Consider the following 18,498-nt stretch of genomic DNA (forward strand, 5'->3'; position numbering starts at 1 on the left):
ATTAAAATATTATATTTCTATATTATTATATTATATTATTGGCCGTATGTTGTGTTTTACCATTTCAAAAAAAAAATAATAAATAAAATCTCTAAGAAAATATGATAATTTTTATAACAAAATAACGTTGGAAATTCTAATAAAGAATTAATAATTAAGTTCTACTTTTCCATGCTTCTAATACTAATAATACTATTGATAGTTTTGTGCATATATTTGGAGGCATTTGTCAAGAAAGATGCCTATTTCAAAACTTAGAATCTTTTTTAAATAATTAATATATATAGTTAATAAATGATATTTCTAACATTTAAATAACAGTTTTTCAATAAAAAAAAATTAAAACTTGTTTATCCTTCTCATATATATACATGATGTAATTTGTCATGACTTCCTAGAGATTTTCTTTCATGATTAATTAAATTAACTTGGAACTCTACACACATTGATGTGAAATTACGGTACTATAACAAATTGCTACTTTTAGTTACAATTTTTTAGTTACAACATAATTTTTTTGTGACTAAATGTAATTTTTAGTCACAACAAAATGTTGCTTGTGACTAAAACATAGTATTCAGATACAAGTTGTCACTAATTTAGTTTTAGTCACGAAAAATATTGTGACTAAAAATACATTTAGTCACAACAAATTATAATTTTTGTGATTAGTACTTTTAGTCACGAACCTTTTAGTCACAATATAAGAATAATAATTTATAAGGGTTAATTTCACAAATGCACAAAAACAACAAAAAAAACAACAAAAATACGGTTTCACGGAATTTTAAACATTTTTACGATTTTTTTGATTTTATTTACATAAAATACGGTTTTTTATGTTGAAATTTTGTTAATTTTTGTTATATGTATGTTATTTTCATGTTACTTTTATGTTGTTTTCTTGTTGATTTTATGTTGTTTTCGTGTTATTTTTTGGAAAACCGTAAAAATATAAAAAAATATTATTTGAACGTAAAAATGTAAATATTTTACAAAAAATGGTACATTGTATAATTATTCCAATTTATAATTAGTTATAATTTTTTCACTTTTAGTCACAAATTTATTTGTGACTAAACATAAGATTTTTTTCAATTTTTTTTTTTTTTGAGTGTAGCATAATAGTATTTTCCAATTAAATAATAGTTTAATAGTTTAAAAGTTTTAAATTAAAACCTATGATCTCTCCTATTTTCCTATCCCTCCCTCACCACTAGTTAAGTTGTTATTAGTGGCTTGATTTTTTTCAAATATTATTTTGTTAACTTTTTCCTCATATATGCTATTACCAATTAGGCATTAAATATTACATCAAGTCATTGTTGTACTTACCATTACGTACTTCAAGGCTATAAATACATATAGATATATATAGATATAGCTGTCTTCTACATAATCTCTATAAAACCTATTCATCAATGAAAAACGTTTGAGATAGAAAGAGAGATGACATCATCATCATTATATTTAGGGCTTCAATTGAGTTGCTCTACTCATGAGAAGTCATCTACTACTACTACTTCAAAATCACATAATTATAATTATAACATAAATTTCAAGACCTCATTTTCTTCTATATTCAAGGTCAGTTATTTTTTTGTTATCATTATATATATTTATACGTATAAATCCATTTATAGTGATGATGATGATGATGAAAATGAATTAATTAATTTACTATATTAATATGTATGATATTAAGCAGCCTTTGTACGGAGCATTAGTGGAAAAAGGTGCAAATAATATAATGATCCGAATAGAACATGTAATGAAAAACACTTCAATCAAAATATTGGATGCCTTTGTTGATTCCATGTTTGAGATTATTGATCAACCATTGCTCCCATCTCAGGTATTTATATATATTCACTTTAGAATAATTATATAATATTTATAGATTAATTATATGTATCTTATTATATAGAAAAACTTTGAGCCGGTTGAGGATGAGTTAGGGGAGGCTGTTGTTATCACTACCATCCAAGGGAACATTCCCAATAATTTTCCACAGGGTGTATACATAAGAAATGGTTAGTACATATATATATATTATACTCCATCTTAACATTTATATAAATATATAGTCTTACATAAATATAATACTAATATATGTAGTCTGAATTAAGGTAGACTAGCTAGGTCTGCGCGCCACTGTGTCTAAGCCTCACTAAGCCAAAAAATATATAAAAAAAAATTAATTAAAAGTGTAATACATATATAATAATGTAGTTACTATTTATAATCTCTTTTTTTTTTAAAAAAAAAAAATAATAAAATACTATTTATAATTTCAAAATTACGTTTTATTATTATTATTGCATATTCAACGTATTTTTAATCTTTTATGTTTTAATTTATTATAATAATTAATTATGCTGCGTAATTATATACACATGATTTGTTGTTTATGAGAAGAAGTTTTTTCTATAATGATAATTAGTTGAAAGAAGAATAACAAAAGGCCGATGATATTAAGAAAAAAGTATAGTAAAACTTTTAATTTTCTATGAAATTTGGTGATATAGGACAAAAATTATCTTAGATCTCTTGTTCCTATATATATCTTTGTGTCATCTATATATATGTCATTAATTATAAAATTCTTGTAATAATTAGTAGTTTCGTGATCCGTAAGGGGAAATACCGGGTAAAAGTCAAGTGGGATGATTCTGAGACTGTGTAGGGTATGGGACTACATAGTTGAAGAGAGCTTAAATAGATTGATTAGTACTACCTATATCAACAAGGTGCATCTTATTTTCTAGTAGCTCATCTCGAAAGAAATCCATAGTCAAGCGTGCTTGACTTGGGGTAATTTCAGGATGGGTGAGCTCTTGAAATTTTTTTTCAAAAAGCGTGCGAGTGAGGACAAAGCACGCTGGAAACACTCGTGTTGGTTTGTAGGGTGAGTCATCATTCCATGAAGCAGCCAAAGTGACGTACTCGTGTATAACACTACAAGAAATGTCACTTTTGCCAGCACATTTTTGTGCTGGCAAAAGATAATATTGCGCTGGTAAAATAGAATTTACCTATGATGTGTTGGTAAAAGGGAGTTGGCATATCTGGTATTAAAACTTTTGCCAGCATAAAATAAAAAGCGTTGGCAAAAAAGATTTTTCCTAGCGCGTAAATGTGCTGGTAAAAGTTAGATTTTAGCCACTGCAAATGTACGCTGGTAAAACTTGATCTCTTTGCCAGCGCAGTTTTTGAAATGTGCTGGTAAAAGTTAATTTTACCAGTGCAGTAGCGAACTGTGCTGGTAAAAGTGACATTTCTTGTAGTGTAAGAGCCATCATTCCGTGAGTGTAAGGGCCCAATGGAGGCTTAAAGCAAGGACGTTACAAATGGTATCAGAGCCTTGACCCAACCAGGTCGTGTGGTCGACGAGGACGTCGGACCCCGTAAGGAGTGTAATTGTGACAGCCAATAGTCCCGTGAGCCGTAAAGGGATATACCGGTATACCGGGTAAGCTGTGCAATCCCACATCGTCTGGGAAAGGTCAAGTGAAATGATTCTGAGACTGTGTAAGTATGGGACTGCACAGTAACTTGAAGCGGGGATGTTACAAAACCCTACACAACAATATTTACACGTCAATTAAGAAAATTAGAGAATATTATATTGAGAATAGTAATAATCTAAGTAATGTCAATATTTATTTAAATAATTACAAAAATTACTTAGTGGCTATATTTAACTATAGGGGATTTTTTTTATATATAGGGCTTCTAAAAAAAGATTCTATCAATGGGTGCTTCAGAGTCAATATTAAAATGTGACACATTATTTAATGAAAATATATTTTATTTTGAACGAGATATATCAAATTATTTTGAGTGTTTTTTTTTAATATTATTTTTGAATTTGTAGTGTCACGTAGTAGTCGGTTGGTAGTATTAAGCATGCAATTATTTTTGGTGATCAGGTACCATTTTCAATTTTTTTTTATTTATTATCTTTTGAGGAAAACAAAATTACTTTTCATGAAAGAGAAGATAGAAATTCAAATTCAAATCCAAAATTTTAGAGATAGAGTGAGAGAAAGAGAGAGACAGGTCAAGAGATCGAGAGATCGAGGTTGAAGGTCATTTGAATCTGTATATGTTCATAAGTCTGATTCCTAATTCGAACCACAAAACTATCAGTATTAACCAATTCAATCTCACCTGAAAGCTTATACAATATTTTATTTTCTCATGTGAAACATCATGTAAATGACAAAATCAATTAAATATATATGAACTAGTAGCCCTGCTGTAATATTATATTATATAGCCAAGTATTTTATAATTTCAGTGTACGTACGTGATGATGTGCAACATTATTAACATTAATTTATATATTAGGATTTGAGAATATTATTTTGTTTGCACTATATATTCTATATAGGTTCTTTTTTTAATAATATTTTTTTAAAAGGTTTTTTAATATTATTTTAGAGTGGCCGGTACTTGACAAATTAAAGTATGTATATTATTTTTCTTTGACATAAAAAATATATATTTCAGATAAAATTTTGAGTGGGTATAATATAATACAAATAATATGGTGTGAACACATGATATATTACAAATATGGGAAAAATCAACATTTACATTATATGTATTTGGCACAATTTTCCATTCACATTTTTTAGAAATTAATGACATGAAAAAAAAACTAATTATAAATATAGAATTAATATTTGATTTTTTAAAAAATAAATATTTACAAATTCTTATAATTCATAATTTTGTATATATATGAGTATCTTATATATTATATTATGGCTCTATGTAATTTTATTTTTAAAAATTCAATAAATATTTTAAAATATCAATAAATAATGTTTGTTCTATATTATATGATCAGTCATGTAATTTTTTTTTCTTCTCCAATTACAGGACCAAACCCACTTCATGGAGGACTTAAATCAACAAAGTCAATATTTGGAAAGTCAAATCACATATGGGTAGAAGGAGAAGGAATGCTTCATGCTCTCTATTTTACCAAAGTATTAAAATTAGATGATGAATACTATTGGAGTGTCAACTACAACAATAGACATGTTAAAACCGAAACTTTCACTCTCGAAAAACTAAGGAACAAACCCTCTTTTCTTCCCGCCATAGGGGGCGATTCCTTAGCTGTTTTATCCGCTTATCTCCTCAATTTGGTAACTATATAGTTACTTTTTTGGGTAATGTATTTTTTAGTTTTGATAATTCTTTTATAAATGACTATCGACATCATGATATTCGGTCAATTGTCATTTGTAAGAAAATTATCAAAACAATACAAAATTATTTTTGCATTTCAAAGAGATTTGTGAAAAGAAAATTATTTTGCAAATAATTTTTTGACCAATTCATTACTCATCATATATTAATTATTATTATTATGTGACTTTTTAGATGAGATTTGGGAAAGTAAACAAATACATAAGCAACACCAATGTGTTTGAACATTGTGGAAAGGTATATTCCATTGCAGAAAATCACATGCCTCAAGAGATTGACATTTTCACATTACAAACATTAGCCCATTGGCATCTTTCTCCAACTTGGAATAGACCTTTCACTAGCCATCCAAAGGTACTTACATTATTGTATTTATAAGCTCATTTCTTATGTACTTATATACAAATTAGGGTTTCAAATTTTGTCTCCTAGATACATTCTTAGCAACTATAGTTTGTACTTATGTGTTGGTGTAATTAAACTTACAAAAAAGAAAAAAAAAACCTTAGTTATAATTTGTCCCTTTTTACTTTATAGTAGGTAACTAAGAAATTGTCAATAATCTCCTTTCACAAATTTCATACAATTAATTAACCGGAAATTTTCATTTTTATAATTTTATTTTCGGCTATGTATACGAAAATATGACTTTTTTTTCAAGAATAATTTTTTTGTTATAAAAAAAACATGGTTAAGAAAAAGTAAGAACAGTTTAGGGTAACTAGTTACTCTCTTTGGTAACCAGTTTTCTTTTTAGAGTAATTAGTTACCTTATACTATTTTTTCATGTTTAATTTAATTTTTTTCATAAAATATAAAATATCATATTTTTACTCATATGGTATATTAACTCATAATATGTATAATTTTCACTACATACAATCAATATCCTAATTAAATTTTATACATGCAGAGAGTTGCATGCAGTGGGGAATTGGTTACAATTGGAATTGCCCCAACTAAGCCTTACGTTGAAATAGGAGTAATTTCGGGTATATTATCTTATTAATTGGTGAGATTATTACTAATTAATTAATATTTGTAATTATTCTAAGTTTTTAATTCAAATTTTCAGCTGATGGAAAGAAACTAATTCATAGAGCAGATCTTAAACTCAAACGATGCCCAATTTGCCATGACATTGGCATCACAAAGAGGTAATTAATAATTACAAATTAATATCATATTTTAAACTCATCATTATTAAATAAGCTTTTCATTATTTTTTTTTTTGAATAAATAAGCTTTTTTCATTATTAATTATTTAATTACATATATAAATAATAGGGATTATTTCAAAAAAAAAAAAAAATACACAAAAAAATTACAAATATTTTTACTGTTTTTATGTTATAATTTTGTTATTTTGATGTTAATTTTTTGTTATTTGTATATTTTTTTTATTAATTATATGTGATTTTTTTATTATTTTTTTGCGTATTTATATAAAATACCGTAAAAATATAAAAACAAATGTATAAAAATTATAATAAATAATTTTTGTTAAATAATATTGGCTTGCTTGCTTTAGGTACAATTTGATTATGGATATTCCACTTACAATAGACATAATGAGACTAGTCCGAGGAGGCCCGTGAGTAATTAATTGTTATATTGTTTTATTTTTACTTTTATAAAGAAAAAAAAAATAAGGCAAATTTACAACTTTTGGCTATTAATTAATTAGTAGATTTGTTTTATTTTGTAGATTAATTAAGTATGATAAAGATGAATATGCAAGAATTGGAGTTATGCCTCGATATGGTGATGCAGATTCAATCAAATGGTTTGAGGTTGAACCAAACTGCACAATGCACTTTTTTAATTGTTTTGAAGATGGAGATGACGAGGTATGTGTATATTCAAACTCTTCTAATTATGGGTGTTCATCCGATCTAATCCCCACTTTTTTGGTCAAACAACATTTAATCTGCACTAAGTGCGGATTTCATATTTTGTATAAGAGTTTAAATCCAATCCAATTTAATCCGCAATAGTGCGGATTGGATCGGTTATTTTTTTAATAATAAATTATTTAATATTTCATAGAAAAAAAATTAAAAAAAAAAAAAAACTATTGTTTCTTAATTTCTAATAATAATCTATTTCCATCTCTATTTATATACAAATTAAACCAATATACATATATATTAATATATATATATACTTATTTTTAGATTTACACTAAAATATATATGTATCTAATTACTAAAATAAATAAGCTAGTATATATATATTTAAACTTTATGTGTATGTGTCTATGTGAATAAGAATTATTTTTCTTGTGTTTTTTTATTACAAAATAAATAAAATGCACCAACTCAATATATTACTAAAAAAAGACTAAGAAATTAGAAGTTTGTGTTTTTTTTTTTTAATTAATATAAATTACATATTATAATTTTTAAAAAATATATATAATTAAGTGTGGATTGGATTGGATCGGTTACTTTTTGAGGTCAAACAACATCCAATCCGCACAAGTCCGGATTTTAGATTTTTCAATCCAATCCAATCCGCACAAGTGAACACTCCTACTTCTAATAATAAATCGACGATGTTATCTTTATTACTCGTTGTGAGGAACTTGGAATATTAACTTTTTAAAATAGTTCGATTAGGATTTTTTTTTATTAACTGTGTCTTTGAAGTTGATTTTTACTAAACATTGTGCGTTAGAAATATTACATCTCTAACATACATGGAAAATACAGAGTTTATTTGTCATTTAACAAAACAAACCGTCAAATCAGTACATTTTACAAAACACAGAATCTAAAATAGTATTTATCATGCATATACAATTATATTTATACTAGTTATTTATTTACCAACAAAATGTTGGAATATGGCAGATTGTAGTGTGGGGTTGTAGGGCTCTTGACTCAATCATATCAAGCACACAAGAACAAATTGACACCCCAACTACAAATGCTAATAATTCATACCATGATTCTCCCTACGAATGGCGATTAAACATGAAAAATGGTATAATTAAAGAGAAAAAACTCACTCTTGACTCTGAATATTCCATGGATTATCCCACCATCAATGAAAATTACATTGGTCTCAAAAATAAATTCGGATATGCCCAAGTGGTCGATCCAATATCCGCTACTACCTCAAGTATGTTTATCAAACTCGTATTCTAATAACCCAATGATTCGATAATTTAATTCTTGTCTAATTAATCAATAAACAAAATGTATGTTATTGCAGATAACTTGCTCAAATATTGTGGTATTGCAAAATTACATTTTGAAGAGCTAGAAACTAGAATTTGTTCGGTACAACAATTAATTTAATTATTCTGAATTATTAATTTGTATTAAACTTAATTTTCTAATTATTATATTTTTTTTTTTTGGAACTAGACAAGTGGTGAATCTAAAGAAATGGTAAAAATAGAATACCATATGTTTGAGAAGAACACATTTTGTAGTGGAGCTACTTTTGTTTCTAATGATAAAAAGGAATGTGTTGATGAAGATGATGGTTGGATTATCACATTTGTTCACAATGAAGATACCAACATTTCTCAGGTAAATATTCATCAATTAATTAATTGCTTTATTTATTTATTTAAAAGTTGTTTAATTTTAATTCTATGTATTATTGTAAGTTCATAAATAATAATTTTTGATATTTTTTATTTTTTTATTTTCAGGTACTTCTGATTGACTCAAAGAATTTTTCTAGTGAACCAGTCGCCAAAATTACTTTGCCTTACAGAGTTCCCTATGGATTTCATGGAACTTTTGTATCAATGTAGTATATTTATCTATGAAAAATGACTGAAACACACTCTGATTATACACACTTCATACACACAATGATGTGTAATTAATTTTAACCATAAAGTGATATAGTCTCACTTAAAAATATAAATAACTAATATTTATTACATATCATTGTATGTAATAAGCGTGTACAATTTGAATATATATCTAACATTATTTTTTATATATATACTCTTTTTTTTTGTCATATATATTCGCTATAATTTAGATTTTGATTTTTTTTTAAAGAACATCTTGTTGATTAACTAAGAAAAATAGATGGGATCACAAGGGTAATCTAGTTGGCTAGGAACTCTAGCACACTTAGCTACATCATCCGCAAAGCAAAAGAATTTTAGCAACACTTGATAAAAGTTAGTTATCAAAGTTAATTTTACTTAGTATGTAATTATTATTTTTATATAATTATTTCAATTAATCTACATATTTTGTACGGAAAATATCCTTTTAAATTTTGTATTTTACAAAATTTATAGATGAAATTTTATATATAGTTCCCAATAATAATTCGGATTTTACTTTCCAAAGTGGTATAAAATAATATAGGGTCTAATTTTCTATTCAATAAAACAAAAATAATTCATCAATAATTTTAGCAAAATACACATTTTCAAAAATTCAGTTTAAATGATATAAACTAAAAATAATTTCATTTTTATGATATCGAATTATTTAGACAGCTAATAGACATATATATGTAAGATTTTATACATTGTTTTTTTATATGTAGTAGAATATCATAAAGCAATATATATGTTGCCCTACATAATTAATTACTCTACAACAAATGTAACTACAAATATTAATTCCTAACTAACATCATCGTCACATAGCTACACATACATTTACATATTTACCAAATTTATTAAATCAAAAACCAACCAAATAATAATTCATAAATAAAACTACACCCAACTAATTTTATCATAAATAAATAAATAAACTACTCCTCAAAATCAACAACTATACTTATTATTATCATTACTTTATACATATTATATAAACCCAACTTGTTATATATCATTTTCTTCCTCATGCCACCATGGAATTCTACAACCAAAATTCAGATGATATCCTTAGCACTATATACGAAGAGAGAAGTTACACAAATTCAATTGAAACCCCAAGAAGTATCAATCTCAATCAACAACAACAACAACATCATCATCATAATCATAATCATAATCAATACTATGATGAAATATATGATGACGAATTATACCACAATGATAATGATCATGATGATAATGATGACGATGATCCTTATTATTTTAGCCCATTAGCTTCTTCAAGCCCAAACCAGGCCCATAATCAGGCCCGGCCCAGTTTAATCCCACCACCGAGTCCAGAATCGCCTTGGACTTGCTCACCACTCCAAACACCTTCTCCTTCTCTCCTTTACCACTGCATTGCCTCACTTCACCGCCACGACGGGACTATATACTCAGTCGCGGTATCAAACGGCGTCGTTTTCACCGGCTCAGACAGTACGAGAATCCGCGCGTGGAGACCACCGGACTGTGTAGAGCGTGGGCTTTTAAAATCCACCTCGGGTGAAGTGAGAGCTATTTTAGCCTACGGTGATATGCTTTTTACTTCTCATAAGGATCTCAAAATAAGGACGTGGAATTTCGCTGTCGTTTCGAGTAATTTTCTTTTCAAGAAATTGTCGTCTATACCGCGAAAACGACGGAGTTCGCTGTCGTTTCAGTTATTTTCATCGAAACCGAAATTATTAACCGAACGACATAAAGATTGCGTTTCGTGTTTGGCTTATTATCACGCGGAGGGAATCCTCTACACAGGGTCACACGATAGGACAGTGAAGGCTTGGCGAGTTTCAACTCGGAAATGTGTTGACTCGTTCGTAGCTCACGAAGATAACGTTAATGGAATTTTGGTTAATCAAGAAGACGGTTGTGTATTCACTTGTTCATCCGATGGATCTGTAAAGATCTGGAGAAGAATCTACAGAGAAAACTCTCATACTCTCACTATGATTCTCCGATTCCAACCTTCTCCGGTCAACGCCATAGCTCTGAGCTCATCCTCTTCTTCGGGATCGGACGCTGGTGGTGGTGGAACGGGGTTTCTGTATTCCGGATCTAGCGACGGGACCATAAATTTCTGGGAGAAAGAGAGAATGTCGTACAGATTCAACCACGGAGGGTTTTTGCAGGGTCATCGGTTCGCGGTTCTGTGCGTTGTGGCGGTGGAGAAGATGGTGTTTAGTGGATCGGAGGATACGACGATTCGGATCTGGCGGAGAGAGGAAGGGAACTGTTTGCATGAGTGTTTGGCGGTGTTGGACGGTCATCGTGGGCCGGTGAGGTGTTTGGCGGCGTGTTTGGAGAGAGAAAATCTTGTTATGGGTTTATTCTTGATTTACAGTGCGAGTTTGGATCGGACTTTTAAGGTTTGGAGAGTAAAGATTTTGCCGGAGGAGGAACCGGAGCCGGAGACGGAACCGGAGAATAGGAGTGTTTACTGTGGTGGTGGTGGTGGGTCCGAGTTTAGTAGTGAGTTGGATCGGAACGATTCGAGGAGTAGTAATAATCAGTATTATTACGAGAATAATAATACGACTAGTCCTGTTTTGTCACCTTCTTGGGTTCATGTTAAGAAGAGTGCGCAGGTTAAGCATTTTTTTCAGTAGGAGAAAAAAAATACTTCTTAATTATGATTATAAATTTATAATTTATACATACATATTATATTTGTGTTTGTTATTTGTATTATTAACTTATTTACTTAAGATTAATTAAGCTATATTACTATTTTTTTCCCACGAAAATAAAGAATAATTGACAAGTCATTTTTTTTTAACTTATGAATTTAATTTATGTTGGTTAGGCGACTTTAAATATAGGGTTATATCCCTATGGCCTAACCAAATAAATAGAGTCACATGTTTTGTTAGTTTAGTTAGTTGTATGCACTTATAAATACACTATTTTTATGTTTTGTTAGTTTAGTTAGTTGTATGCACTAATTAATATACTATTTTTATGTTTTCTTAAATTTTAATAGGTAATAAATCACGTTTTTCTTGAATTTTTAAGGTTGTTAATTTTTATTTTTTTTTTTCATTTGAGATTGTTAAATTAATTGACTTTCGTTTAATTTTAGTGAGTAAAGTCTAACATAAATCAAAATTTAAAATACATGATTTGGTATATGAAAAAATTTGAGGGGAGTGAGATTTTGTAGATATTAAAGTTTGGAGAACATAATTTTATATATGGGTAATTATCGAGTAAATAAAATTGAATAAAATTTGACAAAAATACTTAAATTTAATAATTTTAATAGTTCAGATTAATTTTTAACGGCTAGAAAATTTTAAAAACGTAATTTAATATATGTTAAAATTTAAGTGATAAAAATCTTAATTAGCTATTTATTACAAGTAATATTATTTAGGGCACTTAACCTATTTTTATTTGGGATTTTTTTAAGAATATACTAAATTTACAAAAATGACGTTTTTTTTTAAATGAAAACAAAATGACGTGACACGTACAAAGAGTGTGTGTTTTAAAAAATTGGGCCGAAAAAACCGGGATTACAAGCCCAATATACCAATCGTTAAAAATAGAAAATTACCATAAAAACATCAACTACATATACGGAAACTTAACATAACAAAAATAACGTCATTTTTGAAAATAATTGCCAAAATAAGGTGGCCCATGAAAATTTCCCTTTTTATTTTGGGAAATTTTTAATATAATACGTAATATTAAAAATAATAACAAAAGTAACCCTGATCATTTAATTGGTCCTAATATAGAGCCTGTTATACCGAAATCTAAATAAACGTTCCTTTTTATATTTTTGTTTTGTTTAATTGATGCTCTTATTTCTCTTTCAGTCTTGTTTTGTTTTTCTTCTTTTTTCTTTTTTTTTTTTTTTGTGACTTATGAGCAAAATATATTTATTTCTATAATTTTTTATTAATTTATTCTCTCTAAATTTTATTATTTTAAAAATCTTTTTAAGTTACACTTTTAATTATTTTGACTCAAACATAATATCATTATAATTTATTTTTTAAAGTAATTATTTTAATAAGACGTATATATTTTTTTATCTATCACTAAAAAAGATGACTAAAATGAAAAGAAACATTTTAATCTTTTTTTTTTATACTTTATTAAGATATAAGTAACCAAACTTTTAATTAACAAAAATGTATAAATTAATTTTAGTTACTTATTTCTATGAGTTATTCTTAAAATAATTGTTTCAATTTTAAATTCTAATATAATATTTTATAATTTAAGATACATATGTGTTACTTCTTTTAAGCAACTTTTGTATTTTATTCCAACTCAATTAAAAATATAATGAGGTATAATAAATATAAGAATTACAAAATAATTCATTAATAAAATTAGTATTGTCTTCTTCTTTTTATATTGTAACTCATTTTAGGATTTTTAAGATACCATTTTATTTCTTAAGTCTTTATTTTTAAAAATCTATCAAAATGATCCTATAAAAAAAATCTATTTAGGTACTATGTGGTAACTTTAAAACTTTTTAGTAATTTATAAGTCCGTTACTTATTCAAGATATGTTACATTACTTTTTTTTTTTTATCTTTCATGTTAATTGTTAATGTTTAAAAAATTAATAATTGTAATTAAATATGAAAAGTTACTATTGAGTAATAATATATATACATATAAAATGTTACCTTTAAGCTTATTATTTTTTTTATTTAAAAAAAGGCTTATTATTTTATGATGTTCAAGTTACTATTTGATACCTTTAAAAATTATTTTAGATTTATTGAAATTGTTTTATAAAATAACTATATAGACTTAAGAAGAATACAATTTAATAACTTTTAAATGTTAAATAATAAAATAAATATCAATAACTTATAAAATTGGCTGGTTTATTAAGTTTTGTTAAAAATTTAAAATTTAATTATTTTTATGTAATTAAATAGAAAAAGAAACTAAGAAGTTATACTTGTTTTCAATGATCTTGTTCGGTAAAAGCGACAAAATATATAATGTAAGTTGATATTGTACAATTCTTGAGTCCAAATAATTAATAATGTAGCTGAAAAAGTTTTTTAAAGTTTTGGAAAAAAAAAAAAAGAAAGAGGAAGAGAGAGAATGTGTGCATAAATGGACGTTTAAAAAAGAAAGAAAAAAAAAAAGAAGTGAATGATCTCTCGGTATTCCACAGGAGGATTAATAGATTATTATAAAATGATCGTTATTTTCCAATAATTAAATGTTACCGGTCATTTGTATAAAAAAAAATTTATTTTCGTTAGTGGGTGTAAATTCCCCTTTTATTTTTATTGGTGAATGAACGTACAATAAAGATATGTCTAACAATTCACTTTTTATTTGTGTAAAGTAATAGATAACATGACCACTTCACTTTTTGTAAACTTATGATACATATTGTGTATGCAAATACCATTACTCTTTCAAAGATGGCAAAGGTATATTACAAGTTGATACATTACAATACAACGACAATTCTTGCAAATTATCTTTATTTCACAACTCGTGTTGAACTACTACTAACAATACTCTTGTTTAAGTACATAAGAACAATTAAGAAGGTTAAAACTTAAATTATAATAAATAGTAATTACTTAAAAAAATTCCAAACTAGATAGCTTCTTCATCATTGGGAAGACGAACATGAGTTCTGACAATAAAGAAATTCTCATAGATGAATCCAGCAAGGCCACCGCCAATCAAAGGCCCAACCCAATAAACCCAATGATGGGTCCAATTACCGGAGACCAAAGCAGGTCCAAAAGACCTTGCTGGGTTCATAGAAGCCCCAGAGAAGGGTCCACCAGCAAGGATATTGGCCCCAACAACAAACCCAACAAGAATTGGGCCCAGCCCATCAAGAGCCCCTCTCTTGGGGTCCACCATAGTAGCGTAGACCGTAAACAGCAGAGAAAATGTGAGAATAATCTCCCATATTATTCCTTGTAAATAACCCACACCACTTGCCAACGAATGAATTGGAGTACCCTATAATTAATTAATTAATTAATAATGTATCATTAAATAATTAAATCGATTTTATAATTTTTTTACTATAACAAAATTAAATTGACTACTATTCTAATGGAGTGGCCATGTGATAAAATTATAGCATGTATATATATATATATGATAAATTTAAAGAAAATATTAAATTTAAGTGGCACTTCTTAAAAAGAATACATCTAAGTTATAATCTCAAAATATATATAGAATTAAAAAAAAAACGTATGAAGTATGTTATTTGAAATCTAATTTTTAACACAATAAATCAATATTCATAAATTTTTAATAAATTAACAAAATTTGGTGCTCCATTTTAAGGATACTATCAAAAGACTACCTAAAAACATATGACTAAATAAGAAAAAAATAATAATTAATTTTACATATTTATAGGAAAAATTTCATTTATATATACATTTAATAGAGAAAATAACAAATTCTGAAAAAAAAAAGAAAGAAAATGAACAAATAATTTTTTAACACAACTTTGAATCCTAATCTATACATCCAAACAAATAAAATAAAAACTAAAATTGTAACATAATATTTTAATTAAAAAATCATAAACACATTATATATAGTTATAAATTATAATTAATATTTATATACAATTATTAAAATGAGATTTAATTAACTTACAAGTCCTCCAGTAATGTAATGTAGAAGAAAGCAAGCTGAGGTAGAAGCCAACAATTGGACAATCCAATAAAGAATGGATCTGACGACGGTGATGTTACCGCCGATGAGAAGGCCAAGAGTCACGGCGGGGTTAAGGTGGCCGCCTGAAATGTGGCCGGCGGAGATTGTCACAGCCACTATAAGGGTGTGAGCCACTGCCACAGCCACCAACCCCACTAAGGCACCTGCCTCTAGCTTATCTGAATTATGTCCATTAATTAATTAATTAATTAAATAGTAATTACAATAATTAATTAATTATTTAATAAAATTTATTATACCCGCGGCCATGGCTGAGCCAACGCCGGCGAAGACGAAGAGAAAGGTGGTGATGAACTCGACGACTAGAGCTCTAATGCAATCTGGTTGAGCAGCCTCTTGGCTGCTGCCCAAAGCAATTTTGGCCATTTTTTTTCTTGCAATTTATTTGATAAATTTAGTGATGACTAAAATAAGTTTTAATGTGACCTATATTTATACAAGTTTTTATTAGATGCATATGTATGAGATTTTTTTTTTTTGGGTCCATGATGTAGGATTAATATTATAATATGTGGTATTTTTTAAATGGGAGAACAATAATGTCCATTTAATTATGAGCATGATAATAAAACTATAGTTGACTTAAATTATGATTAATGTAATTAATTTTCTATTTGTATATGGGGGAATTGTTTTATATAGTATTTTTTTAAATTTTTTTTTTTTTAAATTTATGATTTGGGTTGCTTTAATAATTTTCATGTAGATTTTAATTGTGATTTATGTTGCTTTGTTTGTTGTTATATGCATGTATTTTGTGTGTAAATTTCAGTAAAAAAATGACAAAAAAATATTTTAAAGTGTAAAAGTAAAAAAAGTTGTATTTTAAATCCCAACTATATATACCATTAATTATTAAATATATATATTAAAATCAATTTTCTTTTCTTTTAAGAAATGGTGTTTACTTATTTAGTTTTGTAATTTTAATAATATTTATTTGGTATTTATATTTAAAATCATACATATTTTATATATATATTTAATAAATAATGGAATTTTAGTAAAAGCAAAAGACTAAAGTAATACATTGCAATCTAATTGGGACATCTCTTCATTAGAGACACGATTAGGATTAGAGTTAGAAAAATGAGTCAAATAATCAGCTGCTTAATTTCTAAATCATTTAAAAATAATTTAAAATCAGATTAAAAAAATTGTAGCATCACAATTAACCTTTAAAACACCTATGTTCTGTTTCATCCACCGCTCGGAAGACACAACATGATAAAAACTGTTGCAGCGGGTTCATTCAACTTCGTAGCTTGATCACTCTATTATGTAAAGTACGTAACTGTACTACTAACAACCCCTTCAGTTACAAAGAACTTGTTATTCCCAACTACTAACAACGATTTGATTGCGAGCTATCGAAAAATAAAGAAGAACCGACAACGAAACAAAACAAAACAAAACAAGATTATGTCATATAGACAAGGCTAAAACAGTACTCAAAGCCATGTCACAAAGACAATGTAAATACACTCAAAACTATGTTATAGAGACAAAAATACAACAAAATTATATCACAGAGATAAGATTAATAGCAATAACAAAAATAAAATTGTAGTAAGAAAATACAATCTCGACCAAACCGCACTTAAGTCCAAAAAAAGTCGACGGGCCTCACCAGAGAAAAAAAGCAACTCAAATAACTATAAATTTAAGAACGAAAAACTCATATTAATTTATATTATTCTCTCTTATTAGTTGAAATCAGTTATTTTATATTCTAAATTAAAATTTTGATCAGTAAATAATTTTTATGAATTCAATTATAAGTATTTATGATTAAGAATAATTTGGTCAATAATATATAAAAGTTTTTGACTAAATTGATAACTTGTGTGACTAAACATATATTTGATCACTAACAAATTTTGTGACAATTAATGAGAAAGAAAACAATTTGATGAAGACATTCCACTTTAAAAACACATATTGTCTTATTAATAATTAATAATGTTGTCCTCTTATAATGATGAACATGGCCATTATATATTTACTTTTTGTCCAGTTGACATTTAAATAGTTACTTATTTTTCATAATATATAGCTATAAAAAGTGCATGTAATTAAATACAAAGAAACATTATATAATTAATTAATAATACATATTAATCATTACATGTAATTTTTTAATTTTAGGTCAGAATTAATTACATGTAAATTAAGCTGGACTTCGCTGGTTTTGGTATAGAACCAAGAAAGCACGTGGATTAATTTGTTTAAATTTAGATTAATTATAATACAAGTTAATCAATAATAATAATAATAATAATAATAATAATAATAATAATAATAATAATAATTAACAGCTCAAAACTACTTAGCAGATGTGTGGGGGGCATGTGGGTCATGTGCCTCCCAAATTTTTTATAAATTAAATTATATTTTGAATATTTTTAATTTTACTCTCATAATTAAAATTTATATATTTCTTTTAATTTACTTCCTTTTATATTTTCAATTTTGTATTCATAAAATTTATTTTTGCATTTACATCCTTACTTATCTTTATTTCTATAAAATATATATTTTTTTAATAATGATTATATTGTTTAGATAAATATTTCCTCATTATTATTTTTTTTCACAAAGAAGAAATGGTAGAGATTTTAATAAACTTGTCATTTAATTAGTACATGATGATTTCACGATATAATAATTGAATCTAAAGCAATATATAAATATATTGGTCAAAAGCCACACTG

At 26.8% G+C, this 18,498-nt stretch overlaps 3 protein-coding genes across 3 annotated transcripts; 2 read left to right on the top strand and 1 right to left on the bottom strand.

Moving 5' to 3' along the window:
* Positions 1–1,527: 1,527 nt before the first annotated feature.
* On the top strand, positions 1,528–9,168 carry LOC115702509 (carotenoid 9,10(9',10')-cleavage dioxygenase 1). The gene is made up of 12 exons (XM_061107201.1): positions 1,528–1,855; positions 1,928–2,033; positions 4,891–5,162; positions 5,401–5,580; positions 6,140–6,218; positions 6,302–6,383; positions 6,758–6,820; positions 6,935–7,076; positions 8,082–8,352; positions 8,446–8,491; positions 8,606–8,768; positions 8,894–9,168. Exons 1-12 carry the CDS (start codon positions 1,691–1,693, stop codon positions 8,996–8,998), a joined length of 1,674 nt encoding a protein of 557 aa, XP_060963184.1. The 5' UTR covers positions 1,528–1,690; the 3' UTR covers positions 8,999–9,168.
* Positions 9,169–9,719: 551 nt separating this feature from the next.
* LOC115705527 (protein JINGUBANG) lies at positions 9,720–11,824 on the top strand. The gene has a single exon (XM_030632877.2). It carries the CDS (start codon positions 10,069–10,071, stop codon positions 11,680–11,682), a length of 1,614 nt encoding a protein of 537 aa, XP_030488737.2. The 5' UTR covers positions 9,720–10,068; the 3' UTR covers positions 11,683–11,824.
* Positions 11,825–14,432: 2,608 nt separating this feature from the next.
* Positions 14,433–16,242, bottom strand: LOC115706044 (aquaporin TIP4-1). Its single transcript, XM_030633549.2, has 3 exons — positions 16,024–16,242; positions 15,704–15,942; positions 14,433–15,046 (listed from the first exon to the last, which is right to left on the bottom strand). Exons 1-3 carry the CDS (start codon positions 16,148–16,150, stop codon positions 14,669–14,671), a joined length of 744 nt encoding a protein of 247 aa, XP_030489409.1. The 5' UTR covers positions 16,151–16,242; the 3' UTR covers positions 14,433–14,668.
* Positions 16,243–18,498: the final 2,256 nt, after the last annotated feature.

The sequence above is a fragment of the Cannabis sativa genome, chromosome X (assembly GCF_029168945.1).
Source record: "Cannabis sativa cultivar Pink pepper isolate KNU-18-1 chromosome X, ASM2916894v1, whole genome shotgun sequence".
NCBI lineage: Eukaryota > Viridiplantae > Streptophyta > Magnoliopsida > Rosales > Cannabaceae > Cannabis > Cannabis sativa.